The sequence below is a fragment of the Trachypithecus francoisi genome, unplaced genomic scaffold (assembly GCF_009764315.1).
Source record: "Trachypithecus francoisi isolate TF-2019V2 unplaced genomic scaffold, Tfra_2.0 Lachesis_group4, whole genome shotgun sequence".
NCBI classification, from domain to species: Eukaryota; Metazoa; Chordata; class Mammalia; order Primates; family Cercopithecidae; genus Trachypithecus; species Trachypithecus francoisi.
In genome coordinates this window covers 57175326-57202556 of record NW_022681469.1, presented here as the reverse complement: position 1 = coordinate 57202556, position 27231 = coordinate 57175326, and the positions used below count along the sequence as shown (strand labels likewise).

Here is a 27231-nt window from a genome sequence, read left to right as displayed (position 1 = left end):
TCATTTGTTTCATAGTAATGTAATGTTTTCTCATGATAAAATATCAAATATTAAATATTTTCTCATTATAAAATATCAAATATTAAATATAATTAATATTTTCTCATGGTAAAATATCAAATATTATAAATTATTAAACACATTTAAAGGAAGCTTGAAAATGGTCTATGTAATGTATTTACATGGTTGACAGATTAAATATCTATGATTAAATGGCTTAATCCCTGAATTTATCAACTTCAAGAGTTGATGCAGAAACTGCATGTATAGTGTAGATGGCATAGATATAGTCAGTCCTCATTATTTGGAGATTCCATATTTGCAAATTCTACTATTCCTAAAATTTATTTGGAACGCCTAAATTAAACACTTATATACTTGGCCAGTTATGTGCAGATATACGCTGAGTGGTGAAAGAATTTGTCACCCAACATGCACATTCGCAATTGAGGTTGAACATGGCGATGCCCTAACTTTTTTGTTTTAGCTCTCATACTAAAATGACGGTTGTTTTCATGGCCTAGTTCCATCTTTTGTGCTTTTTCCTGGCGATTTCATTGTTTAAACGGCTTCCAGGCATAGCGCTGAGGCACTGTCTAGTGTTCCTAAGTGCAAGAAGACTGTCAAATGCCTTAGGGAGAAAGTATGTGTTTCAGATAAGCTTCATTCAGGCATGAGTTACTGTGCTGTTGGCCATGAGGTTAAGGAGTGTCTTTAAATAGAAACACACAAAACAAAGTTATATACTGATCTATTGACAAACATATTGTGACTAGAGGCTTCCAAGAATTTATCCTTGTTTGGGTTTGGATCATAATCCCAAAAGACAATCCTGAACAACATAATCCTAAATGTTGAAATCCTGAAAGATGAAAATCCCTGATGTCTAAAGTCCCAAAAGTCATGATCACAAGATAGTTAGGATATACGAGTGTCTATACTTTCAAAACTGTGTATGTTATTATTGCCTATTTTATTGTATATAGTGGGCTATGAAGTGTTCTTTTGTGTTTTGCTTCTCAGATAATTCTTCTTTTAAAAATGTCAGTACATCTTTTTTTTTTTGAGACGGAGTCTCGCTCTGTCTCCCAGGCTGGAGTGCAGTGGCGTGATCTCCACTCACTGCAAGCTCCACCTCCCAGGTTCACGCCATTCTCCTGTCTCAGCCTCCCGTGTAGCTGGGACTACAGGTGCCCGCCACTGTGCCTGGCCGATTTTTGTATTTTTAGTAGAGACGGGGTTTCACAGTGTTAGCCAGGATGGTCTTAATCTCCTGACCTCGTGATCCACCCATCTCGGCCTCCCAAAGTGCTAGGATTACAGGCGTGAGCCACCGTGCCCGGCCGTCAGTACATCTTTTAAATAATTTTTAAAATTATTATCTTCCAGAATTATATTTTTGGGATTTTGATCTTTTGGGATTTCAATATTTAGGATATGGCATTTGGGACTGTGTCTTTCAGAATTATGATAAACTCCCTTTGTATTTTCCCTAGAAACAATGATTCAATATTCAGTATACAGCATTTGTGGTGATGTTACAGAACATAACTACTACAAATAATTTGAATCAACTGTATGTGTTCATGCGGTGCTACAGCATAATTTTCTTTCGCCTAATTTCACATTTTGTTACAGGGTCAAAATATCGTTTCTTTTGGTCTAGCTGGAGTCAATCTGCACCACTCAAAGTGTCTGCCTTTCTGTCCCCCAAGCTACTACCAGCCTCCAGCCTATGGGCCTCCCTATTCCAGTGGGTTAGGTGAGAGGGTTGTCTCTGTCTGCCCAGGGTCCTCCCCTGTCAGCCAGTCCTTTCAGCTGCACATTTCCCAGCCACTCCTGACAGCACTGTGGGTCACTCCTCAATTCCAGACATGGCCTAGCCTGAAGCTCCCAAGCTGCATTCCCCTACCCTCAGGAAGCTACTCTGTCTATACTGTCATCAGTGTGGGGCGGCTGGGGGACAGAGTACGCTTCCCTTTTCTGGTCTGTTCTTTGGCTTCCTCAGCATCTTGTTAGGGCCATATAGATGGTGGAGACATGACTGAAGGACTGGGGTAACTAAAGGGAATTGGAACATAGAAAGGGGAAAAGTTTTTAAAAGCAAGTGGTTGTATACATTGCAAATATATTAAAAACTACCAGCAATTGTATATACTAAAGTGGTTAAAATGGTGAATTTTATGTTATGTGAACTCAGTTTAAAAAAAAAGTGGCTGGGTGCGGCGGCTCATGCCTATGATCCTAGCACTTTGGGAGGCTAAGGAGGGTGGATTGCCAGAGCTCAGGAGTTTGAGACCAGCCTGACCAACATGGCGAAACCCCATCTCTACTAAAAATATAAAAATTAGCCAGGCATTGTGGTGCACTACTGTAATCCCATCTACTCGGAAGGCTGAGGTGGGAGAATCGCTTGAACCTGGGAGGCGGAGGTTTCAGTGAGCCAAGATTGTGCCGTTGCACTTCAGCCTGGGCAACAGAGCAAAACTCCATCTCAAAAAAAAAGAAAAAAAAAGTTAAAAGTACGTGGAACAGGACAGCATCTATAGGCCAAAGGAAAGGTCCCCACCCAAATAAAGTAAAACTAAAGTAAAACTTGTACTCATTCTGTGGACCCATCTCAGTCCCAGCCCTGCCTCCTGCCCCTGTGTCTATGCCTCTGGAGAGAGAAACTCCTCCAAACCCCAGTGGCAAATCCCCACCTTCTCCCTCCTGCCTCTAGAGAAATGACATCTACTGTCCATTGAGTTGGTCTTGCCCTGGGATCAATTTCCTTTTTCTTTTGTTTTGTTTTTTGTTTTTGAGGCGGAGTCTTGCTCTGTCGCCCGGACTGGAGCGCAGTGGTCGGATCTCAGCTCACTGCAAGCTCCGCCTCCCGGGTTGACGCCATTCTCCTGCCTCAGCCTCCCCAGTAGCTGGGACTACAGGCGCCCGCCACCTCGCCCGGCTAGTTTTTGTATTTTTAGTAGAGACGGGGTTTCACCGTGTTAGCCAGGATGGTCTCGATCTCCTGACCTCGTGATCCGCCCGTCTCGGCCTCCCAAAGTGCTGGGATTACAGGCTTGAGCCACCGCGCCCGGCCTCCTTTTTCTTATAAAAACATCCATGGTGATCTCCAGTAGCACATTTTCCTAACTCTGCATGTGTAGTCTTGACCACCTACACAGAGGAGGACAGTGGCAGGTGGGGCTTGGATCCCAATCCGGGACCCTTTGAGTGTTCCCTTTCAGCGTGAGGTGTGTCTTCAAGATAGTTCCAGTGGGTAATTCCACACCCTCTACACACCTCCAAAGACCAGTATTCATTCTAAGTCTAGCTCCTTATTTGTGAAGGTAAATTTTTCTAAGTAAATATAATCTGCTGATTCCCGAAGTAACTCATCCATACCCTTGGTTGTACGATCCTGTCACTAGGATTTTCATCCTAAGCCACAAGCATCCATTTACCAAACACTGGATTTTCATTTGTTCTGTAGTGTGTATATTACGTGATTCAATATAATAACTCACTGTCTTGCTTTTTCAAGTAATATTTAAAAGGCATGTTTATAGATAGATCCAGACCTTCCAATTGTTAGGACATAGCCCAGAAATTGTTTTACATTCTTGGCTTTTTTCAAAAAATAAAGCAGTGCTCTCAGGTTGCTTTCTTAAATATTGAAAACTAACACTGATTAAATTCCACGCTTCTATGCCATCCCCAAATTGTATGTTATCACCTTGAGTGCTTTTGTAGAGCTGTATCTGAAGCCTGTCTGCTTTTGGTTTCCAGGCCTTACTCTAGGAACACCTTATAATAGAAAGTAAAACAACACCTACCTAAATGGGACTTTAAAAATAACATTCTCCCTGATTGTCACAGGAAAACCAGGCAGAGGTTTAGAGGTTGGCAGTTACACCTCTTCAGCACCTCAGTCCGTGTCACGTTCCTAAGCAGGCATGCCCTGGCCACCTCTGTAGAGCTGGAGGCCATACCATCTTCCGTAGGAGCAGATATCTCCATATTTTGAGGCCCTGAACATTTGTTCTCCTATCCTGTATGTGGTGTCATTCATCTCTGCTTTTCCTCAACTCCTGTATACAAAGTATCTTGTTTGATGTGCAACATTTTCCAAATTATGAGACAGTTAGTTCTGTATTATTTTTGTAGCTGAATTTTGCATTGCTATTTTATAATTTTGACTTTATTGCTCTGAAGCATATGTTTTGCTTTTCATTTCTAAAAGGGAACTCAACTATAAATGTTCCAAAAATTGTCTAGTACTATTTTAAATCTGATATTATGCAAATTTAGGACACTAGGAAATAATAAAAAATTGTCCTAAGTTTAGTCTGACTAATGACTGAGAGATTGGGACATAAAAGTTATGTCCTTTTATATTCAAGTTTTGGGTGAGGAAAAGAACAAAATTCATGGGTCTTTCATGCCGCAAAATAAAACGACTGGTTTACAGTTGCCCTTTTGAGTCATCCTGTGACCAATTTTTCCTCATTATCACAGCTGACGGGGTCAGGACAGGTCAGCCTGCTTTGTCCTGCAAACAGACACATAGTGGTGGGCTCATATGGGAGAGCACAGAGGAGGAGGAATGGGGTGTACTTAAGCCTTTTCTTCCTGGTGACAGTCGTTCTGTGCTTTCAGGCTTGTAAATCCTCAACTCATGTGACACCATGACTCACTGTTCTTTCTTGACAAGTTCTGGTTATGTTGTGCTTTGTCTCTTGGATGTGGGACTTTGGAAGTTGTCGTGGGGAATATGTTTGCTTGGCTCTCAAATTATATACTAGGTTTAGTTGCACAAAGGCTATGTTGATGTGTGTGTGTGTGTGTGTGAAATAGAACATTCTGTATAAATGTTGTTTGCATTATTTCTGATTGGTTTCAGAATCAAATATTCCAGATAGGAAGCACCATCCCTAGAAATAGCTTCAACTTTAACATTTACTGTTTATTTTACTTTATTTTTAGGCAGAGTCTTGCTCTCTATCACCCAGGCTAGAGTATAGTGGCATGATCTTGGCTCACTCCAACTTCCACCTCCTGGGTTCAAGTGATCCTTCCACCTCAACCTCCTGAGTAGCTGGGACTACAGGCACGTGCCACCACACTTGGCTAATCTTTTGTATTTTTTGTAGAGATGGGGCCTTGCCATGTTGCGCAGGCTGGTTTTGAACTCCTGAGGTCAAGTGATCTGCCTGTCTTGGCTTCCTAAAGTGCTGGGGATACAGGTGTGAGCCACTGTGCCCAGCCAGAAGCCTTACTGTTTAAATAAGTGAAGATAGTGTTGTATTTGAGATCAATTCCCCTCTGGAAAGCTGAGGTCCTGACAGTGTTCTGTTTTCTTGCTTGCTTTGACCTGCAAAGTGTGTGTGCAGGTGATTCCCCTAAACTCTTCTGTGATTCCCAGTTTCTTCAATGGTATGTAATAGGACAGTCATCAAGCACAACTTTGGAAATACTTGTTCAAGCAAGGTAGTTGCTTACAATTATGATTAATTTCTTTTTTACAGTTTCTCTACCCACATGTTGAAAGTCATCCTCTTCCAGATAACCATCTGTTACTGATTTCAGAAGAGAAATGTAAGTGTATCTTTAGGTGGAATATGGGAATTTCATGAACGGCATATCATCTCCTAGTGTGGGACATGATTGAATCTTCTAGATATCCACCTGCCATTGCCGAGGGTCCACTGAACTTTCATGTCCATATGAGACCTGGAATTCCTTGGGAAGGGCTTTTCCTTTGGCCCCCAAGTGTTGTTCCCTTTGGCTCTGTTCAGCTTTCTCATCCTGGGAATGATGGGCTCTTGCATACATGGATTTGCAATTTTGTGCCATGGTAGAATGTTTGTAGAACAGGTCGTTTTTGTCATTTTTAGTTCATTTGTCTTTTGGGTGTCTGTCACAGTTGTCATTTTTAGTTCACCTGTCTTTTGGATGTCTGTCACAGTGGATAGCTATAATATGGAGATGCTTGGATGGAGAGAGGGGAAGTTTATAATAGCTAGAAGAATCCCATGGCAGAACTTGAGAAGACCTACTAACTTAGACAAATTCAGGTAGAGGCAAATAAGTTTAGGACATAAAAGGTTATGTCCTTCCATGATGATTTCAAGTTAGGAGAGGGAGAGGAAGGACAAAATTTACTAGTGGAGCTTTTAAGCTGTCTTTCGCATTACAAGATGAAACTGCTGGTTTATAGTTGGAAGGACAGGCTTGAGGGGTAAGGCTTTGTTCAGTGTCTAAGCTCTTGTTCAGTTTTGTAACTAGGACCAGCAGAAGGTAAATATGGCTGAATTCAAATTGTTACCGATAGAAAGGGACCATCTACACAGATTGTCTTTAGTGTTCAGGGTTTTGTTCAAGTGAAATTGACCGCTATTAAAATGCTTCCCCAAAATGTCTCGTATAATGAGTTTTTATCTGGTATGTTCATACAAACAACTGTTTGGTATTTGGGAATTGGAGATAAACTCTGCCAAGTAAGCCCTTGTTAGCCCTATACAACACTGATGGTATAGGGAAGCCAAGTACTTACTGAGGGAACCCAGGGAAGCAGGTGGGCTAAATGCTTCATGTATTGTTGATATTGAGGAGCAGAATAAATGCAGGACTTGAAATTAACTGTAAAGGGAAGATGGAGAAAAATGGGTTTTAAAAAGTTTTTGAACCTCTATTGTGAGGTTACAGTTTGTGATAATGTTGTTTTTATGGCCAGTTGTTCCATCTGCATTGCTTTTATAACACTGTTTTTACAAGTGTTAGGCAAAAATAGTACTCATATGTTTCCTTAAAGTTAAATTATCTTTCTCTGTTTTTCTTTTAAAGATATTGAGCAATTTCGTATCCATGTCACCCAAGAAGATGGAAATAGAGTGGTAAAGATTTGAAACTCTTTTCGCCTCATAGTTTTTGTTCCACAAATAACTACATTACTAGACTGCTAAAGAAAATTATTATTATTGATATGTAATGTTTTCTTTATTTGATGACTTTTGAAGTATAGACTTGCTGTTCTAATGTGTGAAATGATACAAATATATATGAAGTTAATTATCCCATTTTTCTCTATCTCAACCCTCAATCTCAGTATCCTGAAGAAGCTGATAACAGCCTGTGTATCTTTCCACAGCTTTTACCTTGCTCGTGCAAACCTATGTAAGGTTGTATGTGGGGATTCAATTGTTTTTACCAAAGTAGAATCATAATACATAAATTTACCTGCTGCTTTTGTGTTTGCTTTTGCTTAGCAGGTAAAAAGATCAGGAGTATCCCTATGGGTTACTAAAATAGAGATGTAACTAATTGGTTATTTACTCTAATTTTTATATGTACATATATGCGTATCATGGGATCATACCATATATTTATACCATATATACAATCATACTATATATCATACCATATATGGGTTTCATAGAGTGTAATTTTTTTGCTTGTTTTCCACATGTACCTTTTTTTTTTTTTAAATCTCTTTTGTTCACAACCTGGTATGTATCATACTTTTCTCCATACTAATACTAATCTCCTACCCCCACCTCTGACCCACCCAGGGGCTTTATATCCGTTTCTTACTCATTCAGCTTTGTGGAATTACCTACAAGTAAACTAGAATAGCTCCAATTCAGTCTCTTTAGAAGTAGATAATGGTCCCTGCTATGGATAGACATTCACTAAATTGCCAGTTTTTTGTTTTTGCTTTTGAATTATAAATCATCTTAAACTTTTTTTCCTATAGTCTTATGTACTGGTACATATATTTATTTGAGCTAAATCCTCAGGGATGGAGTGTTTGATGGGTACATCCATTTAATAAATTCCAACAGATTTTTCCAGGTTGCTTTCCAAAAAATTTCTAACAGTTGACAATGTTTGAAGCAAAATTTAAGAGTACATTTTCCCTCAATTCATATCATGAAAAGGTATACTTACCTTTTAAAAAATTTCCAATTTGATGAGTTTAAGTTGATAGTATATTATCTTAGTCTGTATCTCCCTTAATATTAATGCATTTCACCATCTTTTCCTCAGCGTACTGGCTATTTGATTTGCTTTTTCAAAAATTGTTTAGTTGTATCCTTATCTATTTTTCTACTGGGCTTTTTCTTGATAATTTATATAGGTTCTTAATATGTTACTGATATTAAAAATGATTTTCTTCAGTATTTAGTCTGCATCAAAATTGTCTCTGAAGATTTTAATGTTTCTCTGAAGATTTTAAAGTTAAATGAACAAATTGAAACAGAAAATGGCGCTTACAAATTGTGTATCAGCTATTGAAAGCCTTGAATCAAGAAGCCTGGCTGGAAAATTGCCAGGAGAAAGTGTGTCACTGAAGCTCTGGTCTACCATTGTCCTGCAGGGGCTAAGTGGATGGGAGCACAAGGACAGACAGGGCCAGGGGTTAGAAGAGGGTCAAGCCCAGGAGGAAAGATCAAGGCTGAATCCCAAAGCCAGTGATGAGAATTTAGAAGAGAAATAAATAAGCAAGTTGGGGTCAGGAACTGGGAATGAGCATAGACAGGGGACTGACTGGTTAGAAGAGGGCTTGAGAGCAGAGAGAGAGAGGCGGACAGACACACACTGGGAAGAGTGATGGAGAGGACACCTGTCAGCAGCCCAGAAAAGATTCTGCCATTCAAGATGGTACAGCTTTAGCATTCCTTAATTCACATGTGTTCTTCCAAGAAGTACTTCTGCCCTCATTTTTAAAGGCTTAGATGACAGCTTCATACAGCACAAGTATAAGAGTATCTCTATCATGCAGGGATGTTGCAAAGAATATGCAATTCCACATATTCTTCACAACATCCCTACATGATAGAGATGGTATTAGGCTTATCCCTATTTTTACAGAGAAGACAGCAGCCAAGACTCACAGAGGTGAGGTGACTCTAGAGAGGAACAAAATTGAGATTTGAACCTGGGTATGCTACAATCTGACATTCATGTTCTTGTTAGTACATACCTTTACCTGGAACGGTTCTCAAAATCTACTCCAACTCAACAAATTTCAGAAAAATGATTGCCCAAAGTTTAGAGACAGACAGGTCCTCTTGGATCTTTTCTCTGGCATCACTTTCCTCTTGTCTAAATGTAATGGACAGGGTAAGCAGGAAATAGTGGTTTACAACTCTTTATGCCACATGGTTCCCTTCAAGTTCCAAGTTACCATGGGTGAAGAAATCCCTGTGAGGATTAAGGAGAGTTTAGGCGTGAACATGGACCAGTCCGGTTTTTCTTTTTTCTTTTTTTCTTCTACCCCAACCTGTCTTTATTCTTTGCTCTTTACTCATCTATCTCAATGTAGATTCCTTTTGCTTAATAAGCATTTTGAGGAAAGTTAATTCTTAACTGCTTCTGTTAAATTATTTTGAGGTCAGCTGATGCACTGAAAGGGCCCTGGGAGGATTCCAGGACATAGATTCCAGACCTTGCTGAACTAACTATGCAGCCTAATCTAAGTGCTGAGAGCCTCAGTTTTCTTACGTGTTAAGGGATTGAATTGGATGGTTTCTAGAATCTCCTGATTTTAAAGTTCCATAGTTCTGACTTTGTTACTTAGTAAACAAATATTTTATACTTATAATATCTTTGGCAATTTACTCTTGTACACCTTATTTCATTTTCTGCCTTTTGTTTTGTTTTTTTGTTTTTTTATTATACTTCATGTTCTAGGGTACATGTGCACAACGTGCAGGTTTGTTACATACGTATACATGTGCCATGTTGGTGTGCTGCACCCATTAACTCGTCATTTACATTAGGTATATCTCCTAATGGTATCCTTCCCCTCTCCCTCCACCCCACAACAGACCCTGGTGTGTGATGTTCCCCTTCCTGTGTCCAAGTGTTCTCATTGTTCAGTTCCCACCTATGAGTGAGAACATGTGGTGTTTGGTTTTCTGTTCTTGCGATAGTTTGCTGAGAATGATGGTTTCCAGCTGCATCCATGTCCCTACAAGACATGAACTCATGCGTTTTTATGGCTGCATAGTATTCCATGCAGGCATAAAAAAGGATTTTTTTCTTTTTTTGAGATGGAGTCTTGCTCTGTCACCCAGACTGGAATGCAGTGGTGTAATCTCGGCTCACTGTAACCTCCATCTCTTGGGTTCAAGTGATTCTCCTGCCTCAGCCTCCCGATTAGCTGGGATTACAGGTGTGCACCACCATGCCTGGCTAATTTTTGTATTTTTTTAGTAGGGATGGGGTTTCACCATGTTGACCAGGCTGGTCTCGAACTCCTGACCTCGGGTGATCCACCTACCTTAGCCTCCCAAAGTGCTGGGATTACAGATGTGAGCCACTGTGCCTGGCCCATTTTCCGCCTTCTGAACAAACATTCCTTGAGCACTGTTACATGCTAGAAACAATCAATGCATTGGTAATAGAAACGTGTTGTAGAAGAGTGTGTACTCTTTGCGGGAGGCTTATAGCATTAATTAAAATGTAATTGTCATAGAAGCATGCCAGCGCACCATGGGAAAACAGGTGAGGATTATATTACATCTTGGGGATGTGAGGGAAGGCTTTGTGTAGAACACAATGTGTAAGTCAGGCCTTGAAGAATGAGTAGTTAAGTATTGCTGAGAGATGGGCAATATCATCGTACTCATCATGGGAGACATAAAGGTGAGAGGCATGCCCAAAGCTGCATGGTTGGTTTATGGCCAAACTGGGGTCATTGTCTACTACTTTCCACTGCCAGGCCTGAGTTTTTCCTTGGCATCACAGCCTTTGTCTTTGGTAGTGGAGGGTTCTTGTCTGCAGAGGCTTGACTTGAGAGAGTTAGGTACAGAACAGTAAGTTCCGAATCTTCTATTAATGCAGCTATTGATTTGTGGGAGGTGTGGTGTTGTCTTCAACAGCCTCAGCCTGTCTGCTAAACTAAGAGCAATAATACAATCATATATTATAAGTGGGAAGAAGAGGAGACAATTAAACGATGTCTTAAAACATTTCTGGAAAGACTGTGTGTGCTAGGGGTGGGGAGCTTCTAACAGTGAACTGTGGAAATATTTACATGTATCATAAAGATAGACATGAAAAATAATTATGAATTCCAGATATGTTCTCCTTTAAAAGTTATTCATACCTTTTTTTTTTTTTTCATTTTTAGTTGATTAAAAATTCTGGCCATCTCCCGAGAGACAGAATAGCTGAGGATTTCGTTTGGGCTCAGTGGGATATGTCAGAACAGAGATTATACTACATTGACCTGAAGGTAAAAAAACTAGTTCATGGGCACTCCTTTTTTTCTTTTTAACAAAAATATTAATTTTTTTAGAGACAGGGTCTTGCTCTCTTGCTGAGGCTGGAGCCCAGTGGTGTGATCATAGCTCACTACAGCCTTGAACTCCAGGGCTCAAGTGATCCTCCCGCCTCAGGCTCCTAAAACATGGATTACAGGCATGAGCCATAGTGCTTGGCCCCAGCACCTTTTTTTATAAGAACAATTTGATTTTGACATTATTACTGCAGTTCACTAATTACTACATTTTCATTGATGGAAATAGTCAGTGAAATTTTATTAAACATAATGATGAAAAGATTTTCGTAATTGTTTGCTTCTTGACTGCTTCCTTTTCTTTTTTTCCTAGTTTTTAAATAAATATGCCATTCTGTTTTCTCTTTTAGAAATCAAGGAGTATCTTAAAATGTATCCAGTTTTATGCTGATGAGAGCTATAACTTAATGGTAAGTCCAGAAAATGATCACACTACAGGAAAGTTTATGATACATTACTCTTTTTTTTTTTTTTTGAGATGGAGTCTTGCTCTGTCGCCCAGGCTGGAGTGCAGTGGTGTGATCTCGGCTCACTGCAAGCTCCACCTCCTGGGTTCACGCCATTCTTCCGCCTCAGCCTCCCGAGTAGCTGGGAGTACAGGTGCCCGCCACCCTGCCTGGCTAATTTTTTTGTATTTTTAGTAGAGATGGGGTTTCGCCGTATTATCCAGGATTGTCTGGATCTCCTGACCTCATGATCCGCCCGCCTCGGCCTCCCAAAGTGCTGGGATTACAGGCGTGAGCCACCACTGATACATTACCCTCTTTTAAGAGAATTGTTATTATAAGCAGCACTTTAGCATTCCTGATGTTTGTGTTAGTCACTCGTATGAGCAAGTAAAATTAGTTCTTGCCATCTCCAGGCTTCCACTCTATAACAAATCCAGTCCATTAGGTCCTTAGAAGAACACACACCAGAAATATCCGCTAACTGAATGCTTCACATCAAAGAAACACGTGTAAGTGAGGATTAGTAGAAGGTATTAGGTTGGCACAAAAGTAATTGCGGTTTCTAATCATTTAAAAGTAATGGCAAGAACTGCAGTTACTTTTACACCAACCTAATAATTTTTGGGGTCTGTAAGAGATAGCTTTAAGGGGTTACAAGTTATTTGACCCAAAGGACTTGTGAGGATGGTGGATTTGAGAATAAAGAGACAAGTCAGTGAGAGGGTATAGTTTAACCAAAATCTAGCATTACCCCTGAAAAAGCTATTTGGAACATTAGCATTGTGTTGCATCGATGGGAAAAAAAAAAAAAAAAACTTCTAAAAATAGGAAAATTTAAATTTAAGAATTTGAATTTTTGAAAAGATTTTTAAAAAGTTAGCATTGTGGTGAAGAGTCCTTAATATCTTTGTGATGGGCAATACAGTGTTGGTTTTTTTTGTTTTTTTTGTTTTTTTCTTTTTTAGACAGAGTCTTACTCTGTTGCCCTGACTGGAGTGCAGTGGCATGATCTCTTCTCACTGCAACCTCTGCCTCCTGGATTCAATCAATTATCCTGCCTCAGCCTCCCTAGTACCTGGGATTACAGGCACCTGTCACCATGACCAGCTAATTTTTGTATTTTAGTAGGGATGGGATTTCACCATGTTGGCCAGGCTGGTATTGAACTCCTGACCTCAAGCAATCCACTTGCCTTGGCCTCCCAAGGTTCTGGAATTACAGGTGTGAGCCACCGTGCTGGCCTATTCTTGAGTAGGACTAATGTTGCTGTCTAATACAGATTGTTATGCCGTTGCAAGAATTACACTTACCCATCCTGCGCTTCTGTTGGCTCATCTACTGTCCTTCTAAAGACACCCAGTCTTTCCTTTCTTACTCAGTCATCTATGTCTTGTAAAAGATGGTTGCTTCCAGTTGGTCTATTGTACAACCTGTTTTTGATATTCAAATCTAAGACAAAGTTTGTCAAGCATTAACCCTTTAAGAAATAAATAAACATCAAGCTCATGATTGTATGTAAACTCCAGAGTATTTTCAATGGACTTTCTATGCAATGGATTTGGAGTATAACCTCTGAAGATAATGATGGTTACATTTCATTATTAGGCAAGCACAATATTTTTCTGGTTTACTTGGGCTTGCTCTGGTTTTCAGAACTGTCATCACTTTCATTGTGGGTTCATTTTCTTCTGATTTTTTTGACAGTTTGAAGTACCCTTGGACATATCATTAAGCAACTCGGGATTTAAGTAAGTTATTCGTAGGTCGTTACTAATTTTTATAGATACTTGTGGGCAAAATGATTATATTTATTCCTACTTTATGCTATGCAGATAAAAAGAGAGTTTGATATACTGTGTCCATCTTTTTTTGTATTCCCATTCTCCATAGCAAATACAAACAACTTTATCAAACATGAACCCAGGATTTTACATATAAAGTCAATTGTATTGATTTTCTTAGCCATTTATTTCTGTAGTGCATCTCCATTTATTTTGATATATGGATATACCCTTCTCCCTGTGATTAAATAGAAGGATTCGATGGGTCAGAGAGCTACACTGAGAATCAAACATCGAAACCCTTTTTATTGCCATCAAAGAGGATGTCACAGGTCAATCCACTTGTAGCTCAGTTGAGTTTATTGTTTTTTTTCTGTTTTCCTTTTTACACAAAAGACAAGGGTTTTTCCTTTTTCCACTCTATTTTACATGTAGCGGAAACATGAGATGCTTCTGAAAAAGTAAGCATAAGGCCATCAATGTGTAGAAGACATGAAAATCTTTCTAAATTAGAGTAATGATAATCCTGAACTGTTAAGTATTTCACTAGCTTTATTTCGTCATATGTGAACATTTAGCTGTGCTTACTTTGAAACTAGTATGTGCATTACTCTCTATCAGAAAAGTTATAAAATTGTAAGATGAAAGTAATATTTTTTTCTTATCATTAGGCTAATGCCATTTGTATACCATGTATTTTGAAAAAACTACAGAATTTATTAACCAAAAAAAAGTTATCTACTTAAATTTCTCAGGAATGTGTTTCCATTTCTGTGGGTATATTATTTAGTGGTTACTCACATCCTTTATGAAGGGATGTATTTTTAAATGCATACAATAATTTCTCATTCTTTGTGTTCTTAGACTTGTCAACTTTGGATGTGATTATCATCAAGACCGAGAAAAATTATCGAAACACCTGACTCTGTGTGTTTTTACCAACCGTACAGGTAAACTAGGGTTATATTTATCAATTTATTCAACTGTACTTGAGTTCTAGACAAAATTTACTTATCCTTTAGCTATATGGAGTCTGAATATAGAACAGATCTACATTTTTATGTTGGTGATCATATGGATTGTCATATATCAAATCATCTTCATTAATTTTAAATATACACTATCTATATTGAGGAAGCCACAGTTGTTATTAACAGCAGAATTTTTCTTCTAGTAGTTATTATTTGTATGGTTCTAACAGAGAAGATGGATTTGTATTTAACCAATCTACATTTTCTCACCTGCTTCATCTTTTAACAAATGGCAAACAGCCATAGCTGTGCTTTCTGGGTCAGGCTTACTGATGTGTTTGGTTCTAAACTTGTGTACTTGGCTTTAAGAGCCATGCTGCAGCCTACTGATGTTAACAATCAGAGCTTGACATAAAGTTATTAATGTGAAATATTTTGTTCCTTAATACCAGTTTTTATAGATAGAAAAAAAGCAGAGGGAAAAGAAGAATACCTAAAGATGAGAGAAGATGAATATGATTACATTCAGTAAATCTGGTGAAAAACTGCTCATTAACCTTAATAATCATCTAAATAATCAGCTCTGATAACTACATGTAGTAGCCATTTTTAATATCTCAACTTTAATGGACATTTACTACTTGAGTTAAGTAGCATTTGGACTAAAATTGTATTCCTTTGAAGTCAAATTATTGTGGGATATTCACCCATTAGGCCAACATGTATTGAGCACTTACTGTTTGCTAGGTGTTGGGGATATGATAAGTAAAACTGCCCTAATCTTTATTAGCGTAAAGGTTACTATTTGGCACAGATTTTAGACATTACACAAGTGCACACTTAGTATTTAAATAGAATCATATTATGAATGAGCATTATAGAAAGTCATGAAAACTTATGATGGAGGTTTAATAGAAGATACTACTATCTTCAACCATGTTCTAGTTCAGCCAGTCCATCCTTGTTTCTGCCTCCTTCCAAGATATTCCATCCCATTCCATTCTTAGTCCTGAAAATTGCCCCCTTTCCCACTTCATTCCTGCATAATCCATTCCCCCTTTTCCTGTCCACCTCAGGTATCCCTCAGCTGTACTCATCCCTTCATGCACCAGTCCTAGAGAGCTCAAGGAGGTGGTATTTCAGTGGAGACTTGAAGGTTATGTATGAACTGAGACCATGTCACTGAAGTAGAGTGGGTGTGAGAGAGAGAGCTGGAGAGGTAGGCAGGGGCCAGGCCATATGGGACCTTGTGGATCATGGGAGGATTTTAGACTTTATCCTAAGAATGATGAGAAGTCATTGAAGGGTATGTTTTGTTACTATACAATTTATTTTGAGAATGCACAAGCTCACTGTAAAGTTCAAAATATAATGAACATCCATGTACCTTTTACTTATACAATCACATTTATAGTATTTGCTTGATCATTCTCACTATATATATGTATCGTTTTATTTTTTGACCAAGTTCATTCAAAAGTAGGTTGCAGACATCATAACACCTAACCACTAGATAATTTAGCACACACCCCCTTTGATTAAGGGCACTTCTATATAATCTCTGTTCCCTTATTACTGAAATAAATTATCACATTAGTCAATAAACTTTATTTTTCTATTCAAATTTTCATAATTTCTTCAAAAATGTCATATATATATATATGTATGTATATATAAATAAATATGTATGTATATAACTTTTAAAGTCAGGATTCCATCAAGATTCATGCATTACATTTGGCCATTTAAATCTTCATAGTCTGTTAATGTACAACAATTCTTACGTCCTACTCCCTGCCTTTCTTTTCATTGACATATTGAAGAGTCCAGCCCATTTGTCTTGTGGAATGATCCACATTCTGGATTTATCCAATTGTTTACTTATATAGGCATTTAACTTTTTCCTCTATACATTTCCTGTAAATTGGAAGCTCCGCACAACTGAGTAAGGGCACAGTTAGACATAAGTTAAGCATTTTTAGTGAGAATACTTCATAGGTGATGTTGTGAACTTCGCTTTTATCAGATCAGGAGGCCTATAATGTCAGGATGTCTTACTGTTAGTGATGCTAAGTCTGGTCATTTGGTTAAGTGGTAACCACTGTATGTCTCCCTTATGAAGGCACATTTTAACCTCTGAATTAGTAATTTGTAGGAGGGTACTTTGTCACCATGTGACTATTCTATTCTCAGCTTTTCACCTGTCAGTTTTAGGATTCACTGATACTCCTTCACCAAAGCATCTATGCAGGCAATTACATGATTAGATACATATTTTCAAAAGATCACTGTGGCTGCTATATGGAGGATGGATTGGGTCGGGTACGGTGGCTTACGCCTGTAATCCCAGCACTTTGGGAGGCCAGGGCAGGTGGATCACCTGAGGTCAGGAGTTTGAGAGCAGCCTAGCCATCATGGCAAAACCCCATCTCTAGTAAAAATACAAAAAATTAGCTGGGTGTGGTGGCTCATGCCTGTAGTCCCAGCTACTCAGAGGCTGAGGCAGGAGAATCACTTGAACCCAAGAGGCAGAGGTTGCAGTGAGCTGAGGTCATACCACTGCACTCCCACATGGGCAATAGAGTGAGACTCCGTCAAAAAAAAAAAGATGACAAAAGATGGAGGATGGGTTGGAGGAGGCAAGATAAAAAGTGGGAAGATGAGCAGTTAAGTCTAGTCCTACATTTGAAATAAGGGTGAACTAGGATGGGCAGTACAGGTGAAAAGATCTAGATGGGATTGGGATGCATTTTAGAGATGAAATTAAGATAATTTGCTATAAATTACACGGAAGAGGAATGGTTCTCAGGTTTCTGGCATCGGCAAATGAGTGAACAGTAGTGTAGTTTACTGAGGTATAGGGGTTTTGATGGAGCTTAGGAAGATTGTGGGTTTTGTTTTGGACATGTTGACTAAAAGATCTGGAGCTTAGAAGAGGGGTCAGGACTGGCAATGAATAAATGTGGAAACTGTTAGAATATAGCTGGCATTTGAAGCCATGGGTGGGGGGAGTATTTGGTCAGGAGGGAAGACACTTATGAATAAGATCTGGGAACATAAATATATAAAGGTTAGGTGGAACATCCAAAGGAAAAGGAAAAAAGAATGGAGAGAGAGAAAGGAAAAACCAAAACAAGTGTGGTATTGTAGTAGCTGAAGGCACAGGGTAGTTTCACAAAGAAATGACTGAATAGGTAGTGAGAGGTGGAGTCCACTGTGTCTAGTAGCATGAAGATTACTGTGAGCTGTTTGTGTTGTGGAATTGAGATGAAATCTTGACTATGCTGGGTTAAGTGGCATATGAGAATTGAAAAAAGTCATAGCAGCATGTGTGGATGTGAGAGAGGCAGCAGCTGGACAGGGAAATAGGATTTAGGGAATATTTTAAGACAGTAGAGACTCTAGGATGTTTGAATGCTTACAGCATATGTTGAGTGGAGAGGAAACAGGACAATACATAGCAGAGAGGAATAACTGGTACAGTGAATTTGCTTAGAAGGTGGAATGGGATCCAGAGCTCACATGGAGGGATCAGGGTGGGTTCTTCCCTGGTACTTTGCTTTATTTATTTATGAATGAGGCGGAGTCCTGCTCTGCTCTGTTGCCCAGGCTGGAGTGCAATGGAGCGATCTCAGCTCACTGCAACCTCCGCCTCCTGGGTTCAAGTGATTCTCTTGCCTCAGCCTTCTGAGTAGCTGGGATTACAGGCACACACCACCATGACCGGCTAATTTTTTTTTGTATTTTTAGTGGAGACAGGGTTTCGCCATGTTGGCCACACTGGTCTCGAACTCCTGACCTCAGATGATCCACCCACCTGAGCCTCCCAAAGTGCTAGGATTACAGGTGTGAGCCACCGCGCCCGGCCCCTGGTACTTTGCTTTAAATCTGTTGGATATGAACAATCATTTTAGGCTTTAAACCTGTGTGGCTTTTTATTCCTTTTTATATTTCCACAGGCATTTCTCATGACCATTACTAGCTGTAAGTTATAAATGGGGCTAATTATGACGTATTTAATAAAATGTTAGGTTTATCTGACATAAAATGTGGAAGAGTCTGTTTTTTCCCCTTCTCGGCAGTGTGTGGAAAGGTAGAAAACAAACTTCACTCTTCACAATCAGCTTTGAAAAAATAAAAAAAAACCTGTTTCAAATGAGATGCTTCCAGATTTAAGATGAAAAAAGCCAGAGAAGCAACCTTTTGTTTTTTGACTAATAAATTGTTCATGTGTTTCCCATATTACTCTTCAAAAGTGGGTTTTTTTTTTGTTTGTTTGTTTTTTTTACCTTTGTTGTTAAACAAAATATATTCCAGCAAAATAGGATTGGAGAAGGAAGCAAAGAGTCTAAGCTACATGTGACTCCCTCTGTAGTAGAAAGCTGAATTCTCCAGTGGCATGGAGGCCAGAAACTGGTTCAGGAAAGGAATGCTGATAGACTTAGGCCCTTATACAAACTTATTTCAACTATTTACATTAATGATGATGATATAATAATATTTGACATTTTGCTGTCACATTTTGGTCATCAGAAGCTATTTTGTCCTTTCAGCATTACTTTTTATATTCTTGAAAACATTTGTCCTGAATTTCCCAACACTAAGAAATAAAGATGGCTGTCTTCCAAGGAACTAGAAGTTACGATCTGGGTGATGGGCGTGCCCATGAGATTGGTGGTGGGCAAAAGTGCTGCTGCCACTGCTGCTGTCAGGCCACTTGTATATTATTTAACATGAGTTTATATAGATTTTTCGAATAAAAAGGATAAATCAGACTTTCTAAGCATTGAAAGCATATCTTACTATTTCCCTGTCTAATAGTCAACTCTGAAGCTATAGTGCTCTTGTGTGTTCTAAGTCAGTGGCTGTAATTCTTTCTCATGCACCACCTATTGGGAGGGTAGTGAGTAGGAAAGTGTGTAAATTCTCCTTCCTATTCATATAACTGCAAGAGTTGCTCTTCACAAGTTCCCATATTAGGCCTGTGTTTTAGCATTTTATAGAGCTTTTTAATAATTGCTCCAATGAGATAATTTCCCTTGGAAAACTTTGTCCATGATAGTTTTCATTGTCCAAATGATATCCCCAAGGCTAGCCAACGTTGAGATGTTATCTTCATCATTGATGAATTTCATTAGAAATCTTTGGATACACCCTTAAGAGCATGCTTTATTTTTTTCAAACTGTGACTTCCTCCAGCTTGTAAATAGCAGCAAGACTGTTACGGAATAATAATACCAGCTAACCTTTATAGCCAGATATAACTTCTTTGTAACTAACAATCTAACAATAACAATCTCTTTATACACAATATCTTATTTAATTATCTCACAAGAACCCTATGAAATAAGTTCTATATTTTCTTTATTTACAGATGAGGAAACTGAGGCTTAGATAATTTAATTAACTTGCCTGAGGCAATAGACTTAGTAAACCAAAAGCAGGATTCACATCCAAATCTGCTGATTTCAAAAGTGGTTCTCAACCTGGGTTCACGTTAGAATCATTTAGTGAGCTTTAAAAAATACAAATACCTGAGTCTCACACCCCCAGAGATTCTGACTTAATTCTTTTGAGGTGGAACCTGGGCATCTGTGATCCAGAGTAAGTTTAATGTGCTGTCAGGGTTAAGAACCAGTGCTCTAGAGCTGTGTTGTCCAGTATGGTAGCCACTAGCCACATACGGTCATTTACATTTACACTAATTAAAGAAAAAAATCCTGGACTGACTAGAAGCAGCTAATGTGAGCCACTCTCACAGGGAAGAACAAAAGGGGTGAGTAAATGCAGGCCTTCAACTGAATCATCTAGATGTTCACATTGGGACTAATCAAGGAAACAACTTGACCCATGGAGAATGGCGAAAAGCAAGGCAGAATGGCAGCCCACCTAGGAGTGACACAGGGCCAGGGGAACCTCTGCCACTCAGGGAAGTGGTGAGTAAATGTACAACTCCAGGAACTCATGCTAGACTAAAAAGACAAGAAAGAAGATCCAAATAAACACAATTAGAAATGACGAATGGGATGTTACCACTGACCCCTCAGAAATAAAAATAATCAGAAACTACTAAGAATACCTCTATACACACAAACTAGAAAACCTAGAAGAGACAGATAAATTCCTGGACACATAGAGCCTCCCAAGTCTGAACCAGGAACAAATCGATTCCCTGAACAGACCAATAGTAAGCTCCCAAATTGATTCAGTAATACATAGCCTACCAACGGAAAAAAGCTCAGGACCTGATGGATTCACAACTGAATTCTACCAGATGTACAAAGAAAAGCTGGTACCATTCCTACTGAAACCCTTTCAAAAAATTGAGGAAGATGGACTCTTCCCCAGTTCATTCTATGAGGCCAGCATCATCCTGATACCAAAAACCTGTCAGAGACATAAGAACAAAAGAAAACTTCAGGCCAATATCCTTGATGAATGCTGGTGCAAAAATCAACAAAATACATGGAAACTGAATCCAATAACATGTCGAAAAGTTAATCTACCACAATCAAGTAGATTTCATCCCTGGGAGGCAAGGTTGGTTCAACATATGCAATTCAATAAATGTGATTCATCACATAAACAGAATTAAAGACAAAAACCACATGTTTATCTGAATAGATGCAGAAAAGGCTTTTGATAAAACTCAATACCCCTTCATGTTAAAAACTCTCAGTAAACTAGGTATTGAAGGAAAACCTCAAAATAATGGCCATCTACAACAAACCCATAGCCAGCATCATACTGAATGGGCCAAAACTGGTAGCATTTCCCTTGAAAACTGGCACAAGACAAGGATGCCCTCTCTCACCACTCCTATCCGACATAGTATTGGAAGTTCTAGCCAGAGCAATCAGGCAAGTGAGCATCCTAAATAGGAAGAGAGGAAGTCAGGCTATCTCTGTTTGCAGATGGCATGATTCTACAGAAAACCCCATAGTCTCAGCCTAAAACCTCCTTCAACTGATGAACAACATCAACAAACTTTCAGGATACAAAATCAATGTACAGAAATCTGTAGCATTTCTTTACACCAACAAGAGCGAAGTCAAGAGCCAAATCAGAAAGGCAATCCCATTCACAATTGCCACAGAAAGAATAAAATACCTAGGAATACAGCTAACCGGGGAGGGGAAGTTAAAGAGGTCTACAATGAGAATTACAAAATACTGCTCAAAGAAATCAGAAGTTACAAATGGAAAAACATGCTAATGGATAGGAAGAATCAATATCATTAAAATGGCCATACTGCCCAAAGCAATGTACAGATTCGATGTTATTCCTATCAAACTACCAACAGCATTCTTCACAGAACTAGAAAAAACTATCTTAAGATTCATATGGAACCAAAAAAGCTTGAATAGCCAAAGCACACTTAAGCAAAAAGAACAAAGCTGGAGGTATCACATTACCCAACTTCAAACTATACTACAGGGCTACAGTAACCAAAACAGTTTGGTACTGGTACCAAAACAGGCACGTAGACCAACAGAACAGAATAGTGAAACCAGAAATAAGACTGCACACCTATGACTACCTGATCTTCAACAAAGCTGACAGAAGCCATGGGGAAAAGACTCCCTACTCAATAAATGGTGGTGGGATAACTGGCTACCCATATATAGAAAATTGAAACTGGAACCCTTCCTTACAACATATACAAATATCAAATCAAGATCGATTAAACACTTAAATGTAAAACCCCAAGTTTATAAAAATCCTGAAAGAAAACCTACGCAACACCATCCTAGACATAGGAATGGGCAAATATTTCATAACAAAGACATCAAAAGCAATCACAGAAGAAGCAAAAATTGACAAATGGGATCTAATTAAACTTAAGAGCTTCTGCACAGCAAAAGAAACTAATGGAGCAAACCAAACGACCTACAGAATTGGGAGAAAATATTTGCAAACTATGCATCTGACAAAGGCCTAGTATCCAGCATCTACAAAGTACTTAAATTTATAAGACAAAAACAGCTCCATTAAAAAGTGGGCAAAGGACATGAACAGATACTTTACTAAAAGAAGACAGGTGGCCAGCAAGCATATGAAAAAATATTACTGAGGATTAGAGAAATGCAAATACATATTACAATGAGATACCATCTCATACCAGTCAGAATGGCTATTAAAAAGTAAAACAAAAAACAGATGCTGGCAAGGTTGCAGAGAAAAGGGAAGACTTATACACTGTTAATGAGAGTGTGAATTAGTTCTGCCATTGTGGAAAGCAGTATGGCGATTCCTCAAAGGTTAACAGCAGAATTACCATTGGACCCTGACTACTGGGTATATGCCTAGAGGAATAAAAAATATTCTACCATAAAGACATATGTATGCAAATGTTAACTGCAGCATTATTCACAATGGCAAAGACATGGAATCAACCTAAATGCCCATCAATGACAGACTGGATAAAGAATATGTGGTGCATATATACCGTGGATTACTGTGCAGCTATAAAAAAGAATGAGATCATGTCTTTTGTGGGAACATGGATGGAGATGGATGGAGGCTGTTATCCTTAGCAAACTAATGCAGGAACGATAAAATGAAATACCTCATGTTCTCACTTACAGGTAGGAGCTAAATGATGAGAACTCATGAACACAGGGGAACAGCAGACACTGGTGTCTTCTTGAAGGTAGAGGATGGGAGGAGGGAGCGGAGCAGAAAAAATAACTATTGAGTGCCAGGCTTAATAGCTGGGTGATGAAATTATCTGTAAAAATAAACTCCTATGATACGAGTTTACCTATATAACAAACCTTCACATGTACCCCTGAATCTAAAATAGGATTAAAAAAAAAAATCCTGTAATCCCAGCTCTTTGGGAAGCCAAAGTAGGAAGATCACATGAGCCCAGGAGTTCAAGACCACCCTGGGCAACCTAGACTCCGTCTCTTAAAAAAATAAAAAAATTAGGCCGGGCGCGGTGGCTCAAGCCTGTAATCCCAGCACTTTGGGAGGCCGAGACGGGCGGATCACGAGGTCAGGAGATCGAGACCATCCTGGCTAATACGGTGAAACCCCGTCTCTACTAAAAATACAAAAAAAAAAAAACTAGCCGGGCGAGGTGGCGGGCGCCTGTAGTCCCAGCTACTCTGGAGGCTGAGGCAGGAGAATGGCGTAAACCCGGGAGGCGGAGCTTGCAGTGAGCTGAGATCCAGCCACTGCACTCCAGCCCGGGCGAAAGAGCAAGACTCCGTCTCCAAAAAAAAAAAAATAAATAAAAATAAAAAAATAAAAAAATTAGCCAGGCATGGTGACACACGCCTGTAGTCCCAGCTATTTGGAAGGCTGAGGTGGGAGGATTGCTTGAGCCCGGGAGGTCAGTGCTGCAGTGAGCCATGTTTGTGTCACTGCACTCCAGCCCGGGCAACAGAGTGAGACTTCATCTCAAATAAATAGTGCATCAGTTGTACTATCCACATTTGGAGTGTTCAATGACTGACTACATGTGGCTAGTTGCCACCATATTGGACTATACAGGTATATAACATTTCCATTGTCAAAGAAAGTTCTGCTGGATAGCTTCACAGAGCCTGTGTACATACCATTTCACCTTGCTGTGTCTGTTTTTCCCTTTGGGATTGGGTGGGGCAAGTAAGCGTGGTCTAACAATTTGGAAATATTTGCTTGTAAGTTCTGGATATGGTTCCTAGAATATGTAATTAGGTACATTTATTCTACATCTCACTTTTTTTCCAAATGAGAAAAAAAAACTTTCATTCTCTAAAGGATGGAGTGCAGATAATTTCTTAGAGTGGAGGTTATGATCTATGTTGTCATGTTCATTTCCCAGGACAGAATCCTAAAAGAACTACTAGGTGAACGCAAGTTATGAATATATTTAACCCTCTGTGAAACAATTTTTCTGAGATATTGTATTAGTTCACTCATTCACTACTATTTGAGAATTGTGTAAGAAGCACATGCTCCCTTGACAGTATTCATTATCATTTAAAAAACTACTTCTAAAGGAAAATTATGGTGCCTTGTTTTAATTTTTATTTATTACTAGATAGTCTATAGTCTGTCTTTTTTAAAGCAATTTCATGTTCCTTGTGATTATAGTATATAAAAGAATGGATAAACCAGTAGTTATTTGCTGATATTGTTTACTGTATGAAAGCAGTCCAAGTGGTATATGAGACTTTTGTAACTCTTATAATTATTATTTTGTTTATACTTTAGTGATAGATTACTTTTATTCTCAGTGAGTTGGCTGTAATTGTAAAGAAAAGTTGTTATTGTGTGCTCAGTAACCGTAACAATCATTTTACATCTAATAGAATTGTTAACATGTTATCTGATGAAGTAATTCTTTTTTGCTATTTTGTGTTTAAGATAATTGTAATAAAATGTACTGCTGACAATACTTTGCAGTTTAAATGTCATTAAAAAGTCGCAGTTGACAAAGACTATAACAGAATGCTTATAAACGTCCTTGAATAGCCCCCTTAGAGGAAATTGACTTTTTTTCTACCATGATTCTTTGATAAAGACACTAATGGAGTAAAGTAGAGGAAATACTGAAATCCACTGAAGTAGAGTAGCGATTGAGTTCACACAGCTAGTTAACATTAGCTCTGGGGCTAGAACTCAGGTTTCCTGACTCCTTTTCGAGTTACTTTCTACCTGTCAATCTCCTATTTCAGTTAATCACATAAATGCATTAGAATAGATATATCTGTTTAAGCCTATTGTCCTCATTTGTATGTAGGTCACTGATGGACATTATTCCATACAGCAGCAGCTGCTAGAGATAATGTACAGTTTCACACACTGAGAGAGGTGGGGAAAGCTGAGGGTATTCTGGAGTGATGGGGTAAGTGAAGGGGGTCAAGACTTATCTGGAAAGGCCGTTCTACGCCAAGAGCTCTCCTTTGGCCTTGGGCCAATGACTTCAGTGACCCAATTATGGAGGGATGTGGACTCACATGCCACATTTGTTTTCACTGACCCATAAGATAGATCACACTTTTCCTTTCAATCAAGATAAACTAGAGACTGGAAACTTTCTGTGAAATGAACACAGTTTTTGATAAACCGGTGTTCATAGCTCTTAGTAATAATTAGAAGGTGACAAACTAGATAAGGAAGGACAAATGCATGCATATTAGGAGAATCTCATGAGGCTTTGGAAACTGTCTAGAACCCCATGATTTCATATGCAAGAGTATATCTGTGCTCATTTTCCTATCCTTCAATAGCCTGCCACAATACGTTGCTTATAGTGTGCGCTAAAAAATTACTGCTTTGAAATTTCATAGCAACTTGTTAATAGACCACTTCTAGGACTTGGAAATAATCTGTGAGGTAAGATGAGGCAGGACATCTAAAGGAACAGAAGTAAGTTTAAGTGGTTTAGGAAACTATTTACGACATAAATTCTGTTAAACTCTACTATACTTTCTTCTAGGAAGTTTGTGTGTATGTTACAGCCCGAAGTGTGCCTCTTGGGAACAAATCACGTATTCAGTGTTTTACATTCATAAAGGTACTTTTCATGTCTTCTTTGTTACTTTTACATCATAACTTTTTCCAAATAGTAGCAAATTAGATAGCTCTTAACAGTGTTATTAGTAATTTTTTGGAGACAGGGTCTCCCTTTGTCACATGCGGTGGCATGAATACTGCTCACTGCAGCTTCAACCTCATGGTCTCAAGTGATCCTCCCTCCTCAGCCCACCAAGTAGCTGGGACTATAGGCGTGTTCCATCATGCCTAGCTAATTTGTGTATTTTTTGTAGAGATGGGGTTTCACCATGTTGCCCAGGGTAGTCTTGAACTTCTGAGCTCAAGCGATCCACCTGCCTCAGCTTCCCAAAGTGTGGGAATTATAGGTGTGAGCTACCATGCCCAGCTGAGATTACCATTGAATCAAGTTTTATCAGTTCATTCTATGTCTGTATACTTACAGGATATATATTTCCTGAAGAAAGTTGCCAATGGTGAATATCAAGTTAGCTAGTGATTTTTATATATTGTATATTTTTACCCTGGCCTATATATTTTTCTAAGCTTGTGGACCAATCCTGAGGGGGTATTTACCCAAAGTGTGTTTATTTGCTTTTTAGTTATTGCTAATTGGAAAGTATCTATAGATTTAACTTACAGAGTTACATAGGGTTTTAGTTAAAAGCATCCATGATCTCAGACCTCAACAGGTTTTAGATCTAAGATACATTTATTCTGTTGCACACATCTATGGCCCAAGATACTGATAAACAATCTAGGGAGCAGCAGTCAAATGCCTATTTTCTCCTGGTTCTATAGTTGATCACGGTGTGCCCTGTAATAGTTTTTAGTTTGAACCATGCTAGGGAATAATTGTTTTGCTTGTTTAGTTCCTTAAAATGAATATTTGTGCAGTATATACTATGGGTGTATTTAAAGTTTTTTAAAGATGAAAATTTTTCCAATATTTAAAAAAATTATGCCAAGCCACACCAGAGCTGCTTATTCTAAAGATGAACCTAATATTACCTCCTTAGGTTAGAGATCAAGGTAAAAAAATTTAAGAACTTAATGGAGAAACTAAAGTAACTTCAGAACTAGACATATATACTATTCATACTTAAGTCGTATAAGTTTGAGATTTTTGTGGAAAATTTTCATGCATGTTTCTAATCGTTAATCTATTGATCAAAGCCAGTAAATAAAACTTTTCTGAAGATTAAGAGTTAGAAAGTAGAGAGGAAAGGCCAATATACTGAGGTTGTTAG

At 38.7% G+C, this 27231-nt stretch overlaps 1 protein-coding gene across 4 annotated transcripts in view; it reads left to right on the top strand.

Annotated features, from left to right (window-relative positions):
- GSAP (gamma-secretase activating protein) overlaps positions 1-27231 on the top strand; it is a 102278-nt gene that overhangs the window by 28290 nt on the left and 46757 nt on the right. For all 4 annotated transcript variants that reach the window (XM_033192967.1, XM_033192964.1, XM_033192966.1 and 1 more), the window contains 7 exons: positions 5511-5580; positions 6829-6878; positions 11123-11227; positions 11641-11700; positions 13444-13487; positions 14385-14470; positions 25926-26003. In XM_033192967.1, the coding sequence (XP_033048858.1) occupies positions 5511-5580; positions 6829-6878; positions 11123-11227; positions 11641-11700; positions 13444-13487; positions 14385-14470; positions 25926-26003 (493 nt within the window). The remainder of the gene's footprint in view (positions 1-5510; positions 5581-6828; positions 6879-11122; positions 11228-11640; positions 11701-13443; positions 13488-14384; positions 14471-25925; positions 26004-27231) is intronic.